Below are 17,731 nucleotides of genomic sequence, written 5' to 3' on the forward strand. Positions count from 1 at the left end.
CTTACTGCACAATATACTGTAGTTATAGTAGTAGTTGTGAAGCATTTTGAGAGTAATTGGGAGAAAAGCGCTATATGAAATAATAGTTATTATTATTATTAGTATTATACCTGATTAGAAATGTTTCACTTGCGTTTTCCTTGTTCATCACGAAATCCTAATAAAGTAGCAAAATATGACCTATGTATTGACTTGTGTGTAATATATTTCTTTTTGTTTCTACTAAATCTGCTCAGTGTGTTATTAGGTGGATGGGAGGAAACGGCATAATACGAAACGCAAACGGCAAATCTTGAATAACTGTTTTCAACCAAAAATATATTTTCAGGACATCGTAAGATTTCAGTGTGTGCAGGTGCAGCAGATAGCCCTTCAAAGACCATACAGTATAATAGAGGTATGTTTATTTATTGGAGAATTGAAATGGTTGAATTCTTCACTTGGGTTTGAGCACACAGCTGGCGCATAAACTAAGCAGTATATTATTTAACACTGTGACTGTGCCTTTAGTAATTAGGCTCAAAAGTAATTTGTGAAAAAATCATTTATATCACAGTAGGTTTTTGAGACCTTTTTACATTCTAACAGTTTATCAAGTAAAGGTATCTGTGTGGTTTTGTGTTGGTCCATTAAAAAGTATCACTGCCTGCAATAAAATCTACATTTCTTCACGAGCAATGTGGCTTCTAGTAGTTTATTCTCCAATGGAGATTGCATTTATTTTTAATGTGAATATTGAGAGCATTTGTACAGTATGTTATGCTAAGAAAGAGAACTTACTTTTGTGATACAAACGTTGGGTCAAAGAATTCAGATGTGGTTTTATGTGCAAACAGTGAGCAACCAGTCAAGGAGCAAATACCTACAAAAAGGCGAAATAATGAAATTATTATTAGAAATACTGAGGAGTGATTTAAACATTACAGCATGAAGAATCCTTTAAATGGGCAATACCACATATCGGCCCAATGCTTTTTTTATTTGTATTTATTTAAACAACTTATGAATGGAATTGGCTTCCTTAAAAAGATTAAATCCCTCTTAAGTAAAATATTATTTGGTGTTTTTACTCTCTCTTACATGTCCTGATGCTATTTGGTGTTTTTACTCTCTCTTACATGTCCTGATGTGATTTGCGCACCTGTTTCTCCTTCGTTAAGTAAAATATTAACTTTTTTGCTTCTTGTGTAAAAATAAGTGTTTTTTGTGCAAATCCGTTTAATTCAAATGGTATTGGGTACTTATTTGTTTCTGCGATTAATCGCAAAATAAAATATGCTGCCATCATTAGTTAAACTCAACATCAAAGACTTTGGTTGAACAATCTAGGCGCATGTAGAACAGTTTACAAATCGGTGTTATCACAGAGATTGTCTGAAGAATAACATTTTATAAACCCTACAAAGCATTTGGTTACTATAGATGTAACAGTGTTTCCCCCACCCAATGGAAGATTCGGCCATTTACAGCGTGTGTGGTGCATGCTACCTGTTGGTAAGCAGGAGGGCTGAGTTGTCCGCCAATGTTTGTGGGGACACAGGACAGGCTTCTGGGGTACATACCCGACATAGATCTCTAGTTGTACAGCGCCTCCATCTGCCACAGGCTCCAAATTTATGGAGGTGATCTCCTACGGTAGAACACAATCCCTTCTCCTTCCCCAGAAAGATCACACACCAGGCAGGAGGTATAATAACGGACGGTTTATTTTGTTCAGCTCAAGGCAGTCACGGCAGGCTTCTGCCCAATGCAGTCTCTTGGTTGATTTCCAGCTGTAGGATGGTCCCTGGACCTGCACTACGATTCAAGAGCCCCCGCAGCAGTCCTTGCTCTTCCCTGATCCTCAAACAGGATCAGGGGAAAGGTACACACTCACTCTCCCCCTAGGGCAAAAGGAACAGGAAAGGCCAGTATTCAGGCAACCTGTGTGTGACCTGCCTCTCTAAAGTGGGGAGAGGCACTAACTAAATTTGGGCGGCAATCCCCTTAAGTATAACGAGGAGGGCACCAGGTCTGACCCAGGATTGGGTAGAACCCAGGCCTGGTTCCACCTCCTCCCTTGTCACTCGAGTACTACTGGGAGTGTGGAAAACCCGTGATAAGTACTGACAGGCCTGCTCTTACCAGGTCTTGCTGCCAGGGAGGCATACTGGTAGCCAAGAACCAGTCATGGCTACACTCTCCCTCTGGTGGAAACTCCCATGTTCTCACTGGGACCAAAATTTGCGGGTACCATCCTTCAGATGCGTAACCTGAACAGAAGAATATGAATGAAAGAATACAGCAATCCTCGGCGCATATATGGTGTATATATAAATACCAGTCCGTGACCAATGTCCACATAGGGACCAGAAATGGTTAATATACTGATCCTTTGGCTCTCTCTGAAGGTAAGCGTTCTTTCCACTTGATTGTCCTCCTAGTGAAAAATATAAACAGAACACACCATTGCGCAGTACAAAGGATAATACCCACACTCGCCCTGCAGATGATTTAAATCTACTTACAAGATGCTATCTTGTAACAGGCGTCGGATAGAATCTGTGCTTTAAGGCTCCGTCTTGCTCCTACTGCCTTTCCAGAGCTCTCTGTGTATTTGCTGGAACACCTCTGCTCTCCCGATAGTAAGGATATTCCTCCCACGCTTGTTTACCTCCAGCTGTGGATCAGCTGGGCTGGACTTCCTTGATCACTCACACAGTGCTCCGTATGGTTCAGCCAGGTACAAGGAGGAAAAAAATACTATGGTACAGTACTGTAACACTAATTTATTAAAACATATAAAAAATCAATAGATGGAATGCACACTCACATGGTAGTGTGTCTCATAATACATTACAAGAATGTCGTCCGCTACATGTTATCCCAGCTACCTGCAGTGAACTCGGTCGGCGTCTCTGTAACCTCGCAGTCGTGAGTGGTACACGCCTCCGATTCTCCGTGACGGTAGGTGGTGTCATATTTGCAACCAAGGATCCTGGCGTCAGCCAGACCAGGAGAGTTTCTCGCGTGGTCGCGGATGGCAATTTACGGACGTAAGTGAGGGGACTCCTCCCACTGGGACCACGTGACGCGGGGCCACATGGTATTCTAAGACCCAGTCGTGGACCTCTTGCTGGGAGAGTACAAACATGGTGTCTTGTTTGATAGGAGAAGAACTAGGGCGCTCCAATGTCAATAAGCACAGAGACAATCAAATCAATGAAATAAATAAAAACAGAAGAAATAATGAAAGAAATACAAAACTGACAACAAAGGAGATATGGAGTGATCACGGGACCATACTAATTGAATGAAGTGATTGAGTATATAAATAGGTAATCAAATGGTGGGTGCAAACTGTGAACTGAAAAGTGATTCAGAAAAGGGGAGAAGGGGAAACACAAAATGGATGTGCCCCCTAAAAGAATTCACTTAAATGCACACCAATATCAATGTTGATTTAATATATTTTTAAATTCACATTACACATTACTTTGGTAATATATGTTTTATGTAAATTTATTAAAAGTTAATTTTTACACTTTATTGGTGTGCATTTAAGTGAATTATTTTAGGGGGCACATCCATTTTGTGTTTCCCCTTCTCCCCTTTTCTGAAATACAAAACTGGCTGGATGACAGCTGCAGCTCAACCCACGGAGGCTCGTCCCACAATCCTCAGGAGTACATAGATAGAAAAGAGGGGAGCGCAAAATGAGACAGAGATAAGTGAAAGGCAAAACAATGCCCTATGTGAGTCTGCTCCTCAAACGGTATCTTTACAGTGGGTCACGCAGTCCCGTCCTGATGATGGGTGGACCCTCGTGGTGATTGTAATGGAACAGGAGCCCGTGTGAATGAAGGGATATCCAAAAGTTCCAGTTCTATTGTGCAGAGCTGGACGATCGATCGGGCAGGTTCGAACCTGACGAAGTATCGCGAGATACGAAATGCGTAGTTCGGGTAGCGTGCACTTTCCTGTTACCTGCCGGCCACTGAAGCAGCTTTGCCCGATTGATCCTCCAGCTCTGCACACCGGACGCGGTGCACAGAGGAGTGTCAGAGAGAAGGAGACGCAGCCAGGGGCTGAGAGATGAACCAGCATTATTACTTCTATGTAAGTTCACTGTGTCTTTTTTTGTATTTAATAAATGGTTGTATTTTAACTGGAACTTTTGGACAGCGGTAGATAACCCCTTCACAATGCAATAATTACGCACAGACGTATATCTTAACAGGTTTACTGCAGGTAACTTAGATTACTATAACACATATAACACAAGCCTAGCACGGCCTTAGCCCTACACTGTACCCTACTGTTCAACCTTCTTGTCCACACCGTATTAGGATCTTCCCCAATGTAGTGAGGTGCCCTGGGCACCTAACCACCCTGGTGTCCACATAAGCCAACACACCCAAATGTATGTGAGACAGCGCTGCCCACCTTGAGAGTGTTGATGGTGCACTTGATGACTTTGCTGATACCTGCCATGTGCTGCAGCACCTTGTACCGCTGTAAAGAAAGGGCCCTGCTGTTCCACACTGTCTCCATCAGCGAAGGTGTCGGCCTCCATGTGGGGTGGTATCCAGCTGGAGGGTCCCAACATGAAGAGTCTCTAACTGTGGGGTGGTCTGGTCCCAAACCACAGGCCGCTGATACTGCGTGGCGTCTTCTTGCTGTGTCCCTGACACTGTTCACAATACAGGGGCACTGTCCCTATCTATATGGGCTGTCCCTGTAGTATCCCCAAACTAGTGGGAGTCAGGGCCTAGCTGGGGCCTATGAGGGGGGTCTCTGGCCTAGTGCAGTGGCCACAGACACCCTGCACACACACCCTCACCTCTCTGTCCCAGCTCTGACTGGCGTGGTCTCTGTAGCGCGCCAAATGTATCCGTTTTCTTGCAGGGCAATCTGAGCTGCTGTGGGCCATGTGTCATGCATCCCCCAGAGGCTCATGGGACATGTAGTTCCCATTGTGGAGCCTTTTCTGTAATGGCCGCGCCGTTGGTGCTCCCATTACGCATGCGCACCTACTTGTAATGGCTGTGGCGCTATTGGGAGACACTGCGCATGCGCAAAACATCACTGCGCATGCGTGCGCATATGCTAGATGGCAGGGAGCCGCCACGGACCTCCGCCGATCCGCTTGTCATCCTGACCAGCCTGCAATGCTCCTGCAGCCTCCTCCACCTAGCCGCACTCTCCCCAGCCTCCGCTGCCAGCCGCAGCGGGAGGTGAGGGGACAATGGGGAGCCAAGAGGGGACCTGGCCACACAAAGAAGTAGTCTATAGAAGTAGTTAAAAAGGTCCTTAATCAGAGCAGCTGCCCTCTCTTTTCTGAAATACCGAGCTTGAGAAGATCTGTCTATTTCCGGGTCTAGGATCCTATTAAAATCTCCTCCCAACACCAAGTGTCCCCTGGCTACTGTATCTAACACTTTTTAAAGAAGTTTGAGAAAAATGTCAGTTCCTGTTCACATGGGGCATATATACGTTCGCTATTGTCGAAAAGTGTCCCTGAAACGAACCCACTAAGATAATATATCTGCCCTCTCTGTCTTTTCTGATCTGGTCCACCACAAAAGAGCACCTATTATGAAATAGGACTGCGACACCCCTTTTTTGACCTTGGCTGAAGAGAAATAATTATTTCTAAAATGTTTATCCAGATATTTAGGGAAATTTGTCCTGCTAAAGTGTGTCTCCTGTATTAAGACCACGTCTGCTTTCATTCTTTTATAGTCCACCATGGCAACCCTTCTTTTGTTTGGACTATTTAGGCCCTTCACATTATGTGACACTGTTTAAAGCCATTCAATATCCCTTATAGCCCCGCTTACCTTGTTAGCTCCCCTACCTGGGCCATGCGGGAGGTGTCCCTGAGCTGTTTCCATCAGAAGAACTTCAGACTTGGGAAGGACCCAAGTCGAGAGAGGGGACTGGACATGGGAGTGGGAGGGGGAACACATAGAAAAACATAATAACATCAACAAAAAACAAATCGTGATACACAAGCCAACTCTGACCATAATTGGCCTTGGCTCTTCTGCCCTCTGGTGTATAACCCTACATAGACCTTGAAAAGCGAAGGTTCAGTCACCGGAGTCAACCGAGTACTCAGGTACCCTCAGCACTGTATTGGGCACAGGAGCTACTCCCCTGTCCCTCATTTTCCAGAGCATGTGAACTGCTGGGTATTTCTGCTCCTAGTCCTTCCTCAGCGCAATCGAATAATGCTCACCAACTTTTCCCCAAACAACCCAACTACCGTCTACTATCTGAATTTTTTTTTTAAATATATCTTTTATTAGAGACCACTTAAACGGACAGAGCCACTAACAAGTGACCTATGGCCTGCCTAGTCCTCTCGTGACACTATCTCTTCCGAAAGGATAACTTGTAGTAATACTGATCATCCACTTTTAAACTTTTCTTAATTTCTGAAATTCCCTTTTCCCCTGTGGTTTTAGAATGGGCGTCTCCTGTTGCCTACTGCTCTATCTTTAGCCTTCTCATCTCCCCTGTGATTATGTGACTTGGACAGATTTTCATATTATAGTACCTCTATAAATCCAGCAGGTGACGGGCGCCCTTGTCTCCTGCTTTGCAGTGGAGCTTATATCCTTAGCTTCCCTTGTGGACTTCGTTACTACCTCTCTAATCTCTCAACTGCTACCTCAGCCTTATCGCCTAATTTAAAGACTGTGTTATATGTTCAGAACCAAAAACCCTAACTTACTACACTATCTTGTGCTATAACTTATAACGTGTGAGCCTATCTAACACACTAACCCCTATGACTCGCCCTTATCTCTTCCATGTCCAGTGCACCCTGGTTTTCCCTTACCTTGCCAATTCACAGCTGAGCAGGTGTGTATGGACCCTTTCTAAACTGGAGTTGCCTGTTTCTCTATTGTCCCCCCTTACTCCTCAGTTTGGTACTCCTATCTGATCGGATCCATCTCCTACTCCCACAGCTTCTTCACTTTCAGCCTGCCATCTCCCACACGTTTCCTTCCCCTCCTCTGCTTCTTTCCATTTCTCTATTTATCTTCCTCTGTCTACTATTGCCCCCTGCTTATCTCCTTCCACCCCCAGCCTTCCCTCTGCTTTTTGATATCTTTCTTGCTCGTTTTATCATACCCTTGACTGACTTTACTCTACTAAAGGCCCTCCTGCCTCCCCCCAGACCTTCCATCCTCAGCTTCCCATAAGTCCCAGGTCATCGGGATAGGAGAAGGACCCACAAGCCCAGCTGGATGCACTCCCGCTGTTCTTCTCTTCTCCCTCCTCCTTCTCTCGTGATCAGTCCCCACGGCGCCTCTCCTTCCTCCGATTCGCTGCCTTCTCTCTGGGGTCTCCCATTGGCTCCCTGCCATTCCCGCGTCGCTCTCTGCTCCTGCTGTCACGTACCCCCATCTCCGCCGCCATGTTCTCCTTCCAGGCTGTGCCGCTCCAATCGCCAGGCTTCTTCCTCTCTCACCACAACCTCGACGTGTGTCTCGATTATTCAGCTGTCACTCTGTTTTCCACAGCTACTCCACTCCTCAGCTGAAGACCCGGACCAAAATCCACCTTGTGTAAAGGAAAGCCAAATTTCCGAGAAAAGGGGTATTGTAGCTTTAAATTTGACTGACTCCAACCGCAACCGTAACCGTATCTCGTAAAAGTTCTTAATTACCCGCCATTCCCTGCTGCCCTGTGGAGAGCTGCCTGCTTCTCTCCAGGACATCACGGGCACAGGATCCTCTGCTTCTTGGTGAGTATCAGTTCCTTGTATTCCTATCTTTTGCAGGAATATGTCTCCTTCCTCCACTGAGCTCATGGAGATGGATTTACTGTTTTTAATTACCAGTAAACCGAATGGAAAAATACACCAGTCTTTCACCCGATTGTCCCTTAATAACTTGGTGATGGGCTGCAGATTTCTGCGTCTGGCCAGAGTCACCAGGGATAAGTTCTGGAATACTTGCAACCTTGTGCCTTCAAAGATTGGATTTGTGTTTCTGGTAATTTGGCTCAGGGATTCTTTTGTTTTATAATAATGGAAACGCATTATTATATATCTCGGCATATCATTAGCTTGTGGTTTAGCTCTCAACGCTCTGTGGCACAAGCCATTTGCAGTTCTGCCTCTGTTTTATCTGGCATGATAGAAGCCATTTTGAGATAAAATCATTGCAATCTGTAATAGATTCCGGGACTCCTCTTATCCTTATGTTGTTTCTTCTCTCCCTCTTTTCCAGATTCTCTTGCTTATCGGCTAAGTCTGCCATTTGTGTTTTCAGGTAGGTGGTAGTTTTTTTTACGGTTTTTTTAATGCTTTTATTGTAACATCTAGTTTTTTTTCTAAATTGTCTGTATGTGTTCCTATACTAGAGATGTCACGTCTCAGTTCTTGAATCTCTGACTGAAACAGGGATTTAAGGTTTGTGAATAGGTCTTTTAAATCAGACTTCAGATCACTTTTTGTGATCAGGTCATTATCTGTTCCTACGCTGCTCTCCCGCTCTGACTCCTGATCTGAATCGGAGCTATATTGTGGAGCTGCATCTGTCTGCCTCCCTGTGGCAGTCATTCCTGGTTTATGTCGGTATCCTTTTAAGTCCGATTTTTCTTTAACGATCTTGTCGGCATCCTGGAGTTTTCCGCTGCCAGTGTCTATGTCTTTCCTCTTTTTATTTACCGTTTATTGGGTTATTAAGCTGATTAATCGCGCTGGGACAGACGGAGCCGCCATACCCTTATCAGCCACGCATGCGCCCTCGCAATCTTTTTTTAAATAATATGCTACATGAAACAAGTTGTTTTACATTTGTCTTTTCTGTGCAATGAATGGCAAACTTTGACATGAGCTCTATCTGAAGTAAATAAATAATGTGCTAAATATCAGGCGCATATCAACATCTGTAAAATTCCTATCATAAATCAGTGCTTACCTGACAGTATGAAAAGTACTCCAGCTGCACAGGCAATTTTAGCTTTCATTCTGTCAGAGCCTCCAACCTTTGTGCATTTCATTCCAACAAACCCAAATAGAGCGCCAAAGAACCCCAGACTTAGGGCTGCAATCATGAGTGCTCTGCATGCCTGCAAATAACCTGGAGGTTAAGAAATACCATTTTAATATTTGTCTAAAACGATGCTTATTCCATTGGAGATCATTTCCACTGTCCAATATTGTATTATATTTCTCATTGCCCCATTAGTATCATTGTAACTCAAAGATGTATATATTTATTGTATTTGTGCCACAACTGAAACATCTGCTCCTTTTGTTCTTCAAACATTAGATCAGGATCCACAAGGAGGCCACAAGCCTTCCTCTTATCATTTAGTTATACTCACAGATATCTGAAATTCTTCATGTCATGTTTAAGGGGTTATGGACCATATTGACTAAGCCGTGCTACTGTAAGTCCCTCAAGACACCTTTAGGTCTACTCACTTGTGTAACCAGGTCCCCTGGTTCCTCCGCGCTCCACCCCTCCTCTCTTCTTACCCTCCGGTGGCTGTGGGGAAAGTTGCGTGTGAGGGGAGGCTGATAGGGAGGTGAGCGCATCGCCGGAGACCCACGGTGAGCACAGTACAGGGCGTCACCATGTTAGTGAAGCTCGCGCATGCGTGGCAGAGCACCAGGCACCCATTAGAAGTATCACGCATGCGCAGTGAAGCGTGAGTGGCGGTCTATAGCTAAGGGCTCCGCAGGGACTACAATTCCCAGCAGCCTCAAGGGCTGCTGCAACACATGATCCACAGCAGCCAATAGGGCGCCCAGGATCTCCTGCAAGGAGATAGATACATTTGGCGCGCTTGGGGAAGCCACGCCAGTCAGAGCTGGGACAAGGAAGGGGTAGGTTTCATGTGCAGGTGTCTGTGGCACGTGCACTACGCCAGATACCCCCTTTTAGGCCCCAGCTAGGCCCCGACTACCCTCAGCTTGTGGTTGCTGCAGGGACAGGCCCATAGATAGGGATACTGCCCCTGTAACATAATAGTGAGGGACACAGCCAGGACACGCTGCATCCTGGATCAGGGTGATCTGGGACCAGATCATCCATCTGTGCTAAAGAGACTTTTAAGGTGGTACCATCCAGGAGGGACCCACCCAGCGTAGAGGCGGAGGCGTCGCGATTCATCATTGGATCCGTGGATCCCATCTGCATCAAATGCGGGCTCGGGTATGGACACACCCAGCAGGTACCTCATCTCACCAAGTGCACCAAATATACACGGGCTTGTGGGGCAGCCCTGTCTCACACACTTGGGTGGGTGGTTGATTCTGTGGACAATGGGATGGTCCGGTGCCCGGAGCACCTCAGTACATTGGGGTAAACCCCGCAGGGGTGTGGACACAGTGTTGGGAAGGCACAGTGAGGGGTTTTGGCCCTGCGAGGCCTAGTGTTGCGGTAGTGGTGCTATTATTTATGATTTTTTCTATGCATATAGTAAATTGCTACTGTTTTACTACATCAGTGTGTATTGGTCATATATGGTCCGGCACGGGGCTATCCCACATAGTTAGGATCCCGCGCAGATGGAGGAGGTGTCACCCATCGAATCAGGTACACCCCAGGCTCCCAGCAGCGGAGGTTGAGGCCTCCTGTGAGTCACAGGTAACGCACCACATACACACACCGTAACCGCCATATCTCCCAGGGGGTGGGGGAAAGTGCGCTGCACTTGTATGGCCCATAAGGTTCCATTGGCTTTGCACTGCTCAGTAAATGTGGTTCTACATTTTGGCAATTTATACCTTTTTTTTTTTAATTGAAACGACTTTTTAATTTAAAAATTGTTTACAAAGTTAGTTTGCGTCTATTTTATTCTGACACTATGGAGGTGTTTAACAAGAGACAGGGGGTGCCCAATGCTGCATCCAATTGACAAAACATATAAAGTAAAATACTTCAATAATAATAATGGTTATTTAGTTAACCCTTTGGCCAAAGGCGTCATAAGCCTGCATACCAACGTCAAGGTATAACCAAAATAATGCAGGTCCTACACTACACTGTGAAACCTTTCCTTTTACCTCTGTGAGAGGGGAATCTATTTTGATCTGGTTTGAAACTGATTGGCCGGCGAAGCCGGCCAATTCAGTTGAACAGCAATTCTACTTGTTACCAAGTAGAACAAAGATAAACCAGTCAAACAAAAATGAAATGAACCCAACAAGTGCACTGATGAAGTGCACTTAAAACAGAAGGGTTAAATCTGAAGAACCCTGATTGGTGGATACCGAGCAAAGCACCCCGCCTAACGCCCACTGGGAGGCAAACTCTGAAACCGTCCCAGTAGACTCGGCGTACGAGTACTCTGCCCGAATACGGGAGTGCACCAGCGCCCGGAACATGACCACGATGTTTGTCGGGACCCCCCCCTCCAAACACTGCTTCCTGGTTTTACAAATGGCTACCTTAGCCAATGCCAGGAGCAGGTTGACCAGGAGATCCCTAGGCTTATTGTCCCGGGACACTGGGCACCCAAAAATAAAAAGATGAGGTGAGAAGTGCAACCAGAACAGCAGGAGCAAGCTCCTCAAGAAGGAAAAGAGGGGTTGCAGTCTGGCACAACTCGAATAAATGTGATATACGGACTCCCGCTCGCCACAGAAGGGACAGGTGGCGGGGGAGTCCGTGAAGTGTGCCAAATACTCTCCTGTGCTCAGTGCTCCGTGGAGGACTCTCCAACTCAAATCCCCGGCGGGACGGGGAACCAAAGATGAATAGAGTTCCCTCCACCGGGGTCTCTCATCCTCGTTCGCTGGGAATACCCGCCTCCAGATGGTGTCTGGGCGGGTGACAAGGGCGAGGTAATGCACTATATGGAGCACCAGAGAATACAGGACTTTCCTCGGCATGCCGCGGAAACATGCCGGGGACATTTCCCCCAACTTGCTGAGGTTGGGGGAGAGAAGAGCCCGAGGGGGTTGCCGTGACCTTGGTTCCACGCAAAGATCCGGAGAGCCGAAGTTGAAAGGATGACAAGGCTCTCCGGTCTGCAATACCCCCTCAATGAAGGTGCGGGAGTCGGGGTGTATGGCATCTTTAATCTCCTGGATCAAACGACGAGGGACGCGGGCAGAACGCAGATCCATACGGGGCGCGAGCACCTCTGCCCCTACCCAATCCCGCCGCTCATAGTCCAGGAGATCCCCGACTCTGGTCACCTGCGCCAGGATTAGCCGGCGGCAAATAGAGGGTGAATCCAACATCCGAGCCCCCACTGCCGGATTATACAGCAGGGGCTCGGCGAGGAAATCAATCCCCACCGCCTGTTTCTTCCTGGTTGCGGAGACCAGTTTCCAGGCCTTCAGTAAGTCCCGGTAGTATGCCGGCAGCTCCGAGAGGTTTCTACCTAAACCCTCGGGCCTGATGAAAAAGAGTTGCCGGTCATACCTCATATTGCGCAGCTGGCGAAAGAAAAAGGTTGCCAGCTGGCACCACTGCGGAGACGGATCTGCGAATAGGTATCTCTGCAGGTATTGGAGGCGGAAAGTGTGTAACTGGGAGCGGACACACACCACTCCCTGTCCACCCTCCTCCAAAGGGAGACACGCAACTCCCACAGAGACCCAATGCTTCCCCATCCAGAGAAAATCCATCAACTTCCTCTGGATCTTGTTGATAAATTCGGGGGTCGGACCCATGGCTATCAGCCGGTGCCAAAGCTGACTGGCCACTAGCTGATTAATCACCAGGGTTCTTCCCCTAAGGGAAAGCATTCTCGACAGATACACCCATGACCCCAGACGAGCAATGACCCGTTCTTCAAGATCACTGAAGTTTTCTGGGGCAGGGTCCTGTGCAGCAGACAGGTAGACTCCCAGATACTTGAGTGTATCGCTCCCCCACGAGATATTACGAAACGTGGGGGGCAAAGAGTCCACCTTTAAGGGACCCACCAAGATGCCGGAGCACTTGGACCAGTTGATCCGAGCAGAAGAGGCCGCGGTGTAGACCTCTTGACACTCCTGTGCCCGCTCTAGATCATCTAGGTCCTGGGCCACGAGGAGCACATCATCGGCATAAGCCGACAGGACTACCCGCATGTCGGGCTCCCGCAGCACCAGCCCGGTAAGCCTCTTCCTCAGTAGGCAGAGGAAGGGCTCAATGGCCAGCTCGTACAGTTGCCCAGACAGGGGGCACCCTTGACGCACTCCCCGACCAAACACAAAAGGTGCCGTCAGGGACCAGTTAATCTTCACCAGACACTCTGCAGAAGCGTACAGCATCTGGAGAAAGCCCACAAATTGTGGGCCGAAGCCAAACGCCCGCAGGGTCTGCATAAGGTAACGGTGATCCACTCTGTCAAACGCCTTCTCCTGATCTAGGGACAGGAAGGCGAGTGATAGACCAGTCCTCTGTGCGTAATGCATCAGGTCCCGGACCAGAAAAATGTTGTCATGAATGCTCCGGCCCGGGACAGTATAGGACTGGTCAGGGTGAATCACCTCTGCCAGTACGGACTTGAGCCTCAGCGAAAGCGCTTTGGCTACGATCTTATAGTCCGTGCTGAGCAGTGAGACCGGTCGCCAATTAGAGATCTGACGGAGATCCCCCTTCTTCGGCAGCAAAGACAGTATTGCCCGCCGACACGAAAGTGGCATCTCACCGATCTCCAGGGCTTCGGCTAGGACCTCGGTGAAATCAGGTCCCAGCATCTCCCAGAAAAACCGGAAGAACTCCACAGTCAGCCCGTCTAGCCCCGGCGCTTTTCCGCGGGACATGAGACTGAGGGCTTCAGAGAGCTCGGCCAGAGTCAAAGGTAACTCAAGCCGCTCCCTTCCATCCTCACCGACCGTGGGAAGCCCCTCCCATAAGACCCTGCATTTATCTGGCTGGATGGACTCCGGGGAGAAAAGATCTACATAGAATCTCCGGGTTCTGTCCCGGATGCTCTCCGGGTCAGTCAGAGGGGTACCGTCCTCTGCCAACAGGCATGTGATATGTCTACGGTTTCCCCTCTTTTTCTCCAGTGTGTAGAAGAGGCGCGACCCGCGATCCATCTCTCGAAGGAAGTTGATGCGGGATCGCACATACGCCCCCCGAGCTCTCCGATCTTCCAATTCCCGGAGAGCGCACTTCCTCTCCATGTACATACTCTGCAGGTATTGGTCTCCCGCCACAGACAGCCGCTTCTCGAGATCGAGCACCTCCTCCCTGAGGGCCTCGATCTCAGCATCGCGCCGCCCGCTGGCACCTCTGGTGTACTCCTGACATACGAGGCGCAGATGAACCTTGCCCACGTCCCACCACTGCTCTAACGTGGCAAAGTCTGACCTGCAACCTCTCCAGGCCATCCAAAAGTCTCTGACCGACGTCGCAAACCCCTTGTCCTCCAACAACGAATTGTTGAAATGCCAATAAGCGGCCGAAGGTGCTGCAGGTAGCAGCATCAGCGTCACGGACGCACAATTGTGGTCCGAAAACGGCGCCAGCCTAATGGCACTGGACTGGGCTCGCGACAGGCTGTGGCTGGAAATATACAGTCTGTCGATCCGGGACCAGGACATCCGTTCACCCCTAAACACCCTAACATGGGTGAACTCAGTGGATGCCTCAGGATGTTGTTCTCGCCAGACGTCTACCAAGGAGTAGCGGGTGATGACCTCCCGCAAGGCCGACGCAGAACACGGGTGTGGCTCCTGACCATTCCGGTCCTTCCGAGCCTCGAGGGTACAGTTAAAATCACCCCCGAGCACCACGTATTCGTCCGCGTCGACTGTCTCCAGGTATTCAGACATTCTGACGAAGAACTGCCTTCTCAGGGGTCCGGTGGCAGGAGCATACACGTTCAGGAAATTAAACGTGTAGTCCTCGTGTCGGACCCTGATATGCAACAGGCGACCTGGAACAACAGCTTTGGCAAGCAGCAGCTCTGGTTGAAAGGACTCAGAGAACAGGGTCACCACCCCACTAGATGTTGAAGTGAGATGGCTGAAGAAGACACTGCCTCGCCACTCCAAATGCCAGCTGGCTTCAGCCTCTGGAGTGGTATGGGTTTCCTGCAGGAAACTCACAGAATACTTCCCCTTCTGCAAGAAGGAGAGTACCTGGAACCTGCGAAACCCATCCTTACAGCCGTTAACATTTAGCGTACCGATGCTTAACGCCATTGGTAATCAGGAGTTTTTTGGTTCCCCACAGGTGCTCAGGGTACTATACCCTGAGAAGCCTTTACGTGGTCTCGCATCACTTTTTCAAACTTCAGGACCCGAATATGGATAGCCCCAGAGATTTTGGCCTTGTGGTTGGCCCTGATGTAAACTCCGAGAGAGTGGAGAATGACCGAGGCATCTTTCCACTTCTCAAGGGCCAACTTCACCTTAAAGTTTTTATGCTTGCAGAGGGTATCCTCTAGGAAAGCATCTAGCTCCTTGGCAGGGATAACAGGGGTCAAAGAGTCCACCGACTCCACGGTGCCAGAAGACTCCTCACTGAGCCCCAACTCCCTAAGCTCCTCTTGACTGAAAGGCTCAAGACCCTCACCCTCCCCTGCGGGGGTCTCTCTCAGTCCTAGAGTGGGTTCCCCCTTCGGTGTTTCCACGAGGGGGTCCACTAAAAACCTCCACTTCCAACCCCGGGGTAGGAAGTTCAGGGGTATCTGGTGGCGGCATGGCAGAGGCAGCGGTTTCTGGAGTGACCTTTTGAACAAAAAAGGTACCCATTACCCTCCTGGTCTCCTCTATCGCCGTGTAAGTAAACGGAATGTTAGGGGCATCCGCCTCAATCACGGGAGGGCACTCTTCTGTAGGCACCCCAAGGAGAGAGTCTAGCCTGGCAGTCATCTTTGACAAAGACCAAAACTCCCCACTAAGAGGGCTCACGTCAGATAGCCTCCAGTTGAAATCCGAAGTGCTCACTAAAGCATCCCTACCTACACCTGCCTCCCCCTCTCCATCCTCAACCATGGGGGTCAGCCCTAGCCCATCCCCTACTTCTGGTGACGCAAAACCTGACTCCGCCTCAGGTGTGACACTCGAAGGCGGTACAACCGGAGGGGGATCTTGGCTGGCTCCAAAGATAGGTGCATTCGGCAAGGCAAATTCACCGAAGCACAATTCTCCTGGGGATGCTCTCCAACCGGGAGGGGCGTTGAGAGGCACCCCAACGTCTATATCTATGGGCAAGGCCTCATGCTGCTGAGCATTTTGGCCTTCCACCCCAGAGACGCTGGGTACCTTCAGTTGTATTCCCTCCAGAAATTCGAGGGGGGGGGGCTGTACGTGTGTAGGATCCGGTTTACACTGGCTAATCGTAACCAGTGGGCCGGACAGGACCACCTTTTGCGGAACTGATGTTACGTTCCGCTTCAGAGATTTCAGAGAGTAAACGTAATACGGTTCACCCTCCTCTGTCTCCTCAATCACCCTCTTATTTGTTTTAAATTTCCTCTTTCTGGGGATTGATTCCCCAGGAGAGAGTGCCGCTACCTCCATAACAGGAGCTTCCTCCTGCTCCCCCACACTCTGTACGGTGCTTAAATTGGGGGTAAGGTGTTCTTGGGGGGGGACAGCGACAACAGAGGGTGACTGTTGTGGGATGACTTTTCCTTTCTCCCTCTTTGTAGGGGGGAGAGGTTCAGATGTCACTGTTTGAGTTGAGGCAGTGACATCTTCTGTGATCCCAGGGGGGACCTGGGCCCTTGAGGTCTTTTCCTTCTCCCTCTGTTCTTTGGGGAGAGGTTCAGATGTCACTGTTTGAGATGGGCCAGTGACATCTTCTGTGGTCCCAGGGGGGGCCTGGGCCCTCAAGGGCTTTCCTTTCTCTCTCTTTTCTTGGGGGAGAGGTGTAGATGTCACCGCCCGAGATGGGCCAGCAACATCTTCTGTGGTCCCAGGGGGGGCCTGGGCCCTCAAGGGCTTTCCTTTCTCCCTCTGTTCTTTGGGGAGAGGTGCAGATGTCACCGCCCGAGATGGGGCAGCGACATCTGCTGTGGTCCCAGGGGGGGGCTGGGCCCCCAAGGGCTCCGCCGCGGTGGGCGCAACGGCACAGGGTATTTCCCCCTGGGGGGAGACAGTGATAACAGAGGGTGGTCGCTCCAGGGCGACCCCCTCTCCTTCTCTCCGCTCTCCAGGGAGAGGTGCAGAAGTCACTGTTCCAGATGGGACAGCGACATCTCTTGTGGTCCCAGGAGGGACCTGGGCCCCTGATGGCCCCGCTGTGGTGGGCACAGTGGTACGGGGTGTCTTGGCAGAGGGAGGGGTGGGTGTAGGAGTTGGGATAGGTCCTCTGTTCCCTTTGGGGCAACTCCTACGAGTGTGCCCCAGCTCCTTGCACAGATAACATCTAATTCCCTCCGTGCCATAGAACACTGTGTACATTATGCCCTCGTAGGGCACCCTAAAAGAACCCTCCACAGATTCTGTGCTCCCCGGCAGCAGCACTTGTACCTGCCGCCTAAATGAGAGCACGTGCCTCAGCGCTCTATCCCTGCAGCCCAGCGGAATTTTTGTTATGGGAGACTTAATGTCTCCCAGGACTTGCAGGTGCAGCCGCATGAGACTATCTGGGATGAAGGGGGGCACATTGGAGAGAATAATTCTAGTGCCTAACCCCTCCATGGGTTCTATAGGGATGTAGATTCCCCCTACACTGATGCCTTTCTGCACCAGGGTGTGCTTGGCAGCCAGCGTACGGAGGAAGAAAACGCCTCTCCCGTACATCTTGCTGGCCGCCACCACAGCAGAGGGACCCACAACGTCTGCCACAGCCCTAACATAAATCTCCATGCTAAGGCCAGG

General features: G+C 49.3%; 1 protein-coding gene across 1 annotated transcript in view; it reads right to left on the minus strand.

Annotated features, from left to right (window-relative positions):
- The window catches only part of CLDN10 (claudin 10), a 159,035-nt gene that overhangs the window by 4,588 nt on the left and 136,716 nt on the right, over positions 1-17,731 (minus strand). The window contains exons 2-3 of the mRNA XM_075590856.1: positions 8,922-9,083; positions 781-862 (exon numbers count right to left, since the gene is read on the minus strand). Coding sequence (XP_075446971.1) covers positions 781-862; positions 8,922-9,083 — 244 coding nt within the window. The remainder of the gene's footprint in view (positions 1-780; positions 863-8,921; positions 9,084-17,731) is intronic.

Source organism: Ascaphus truei, chromosome 3 (genome assembly GCF_040206685.1).
Source record: "Ascaphus truei isolate aAscTru1 chromosome 3, aAscTru1.hap1, whole genome shotgun sequence".
Lineage (NCBI taxonomy): Eukaryota > Metazoa > Chordata > Amphibia > Anura > Ascaphidae > Ascaphus > Ascaphus truei.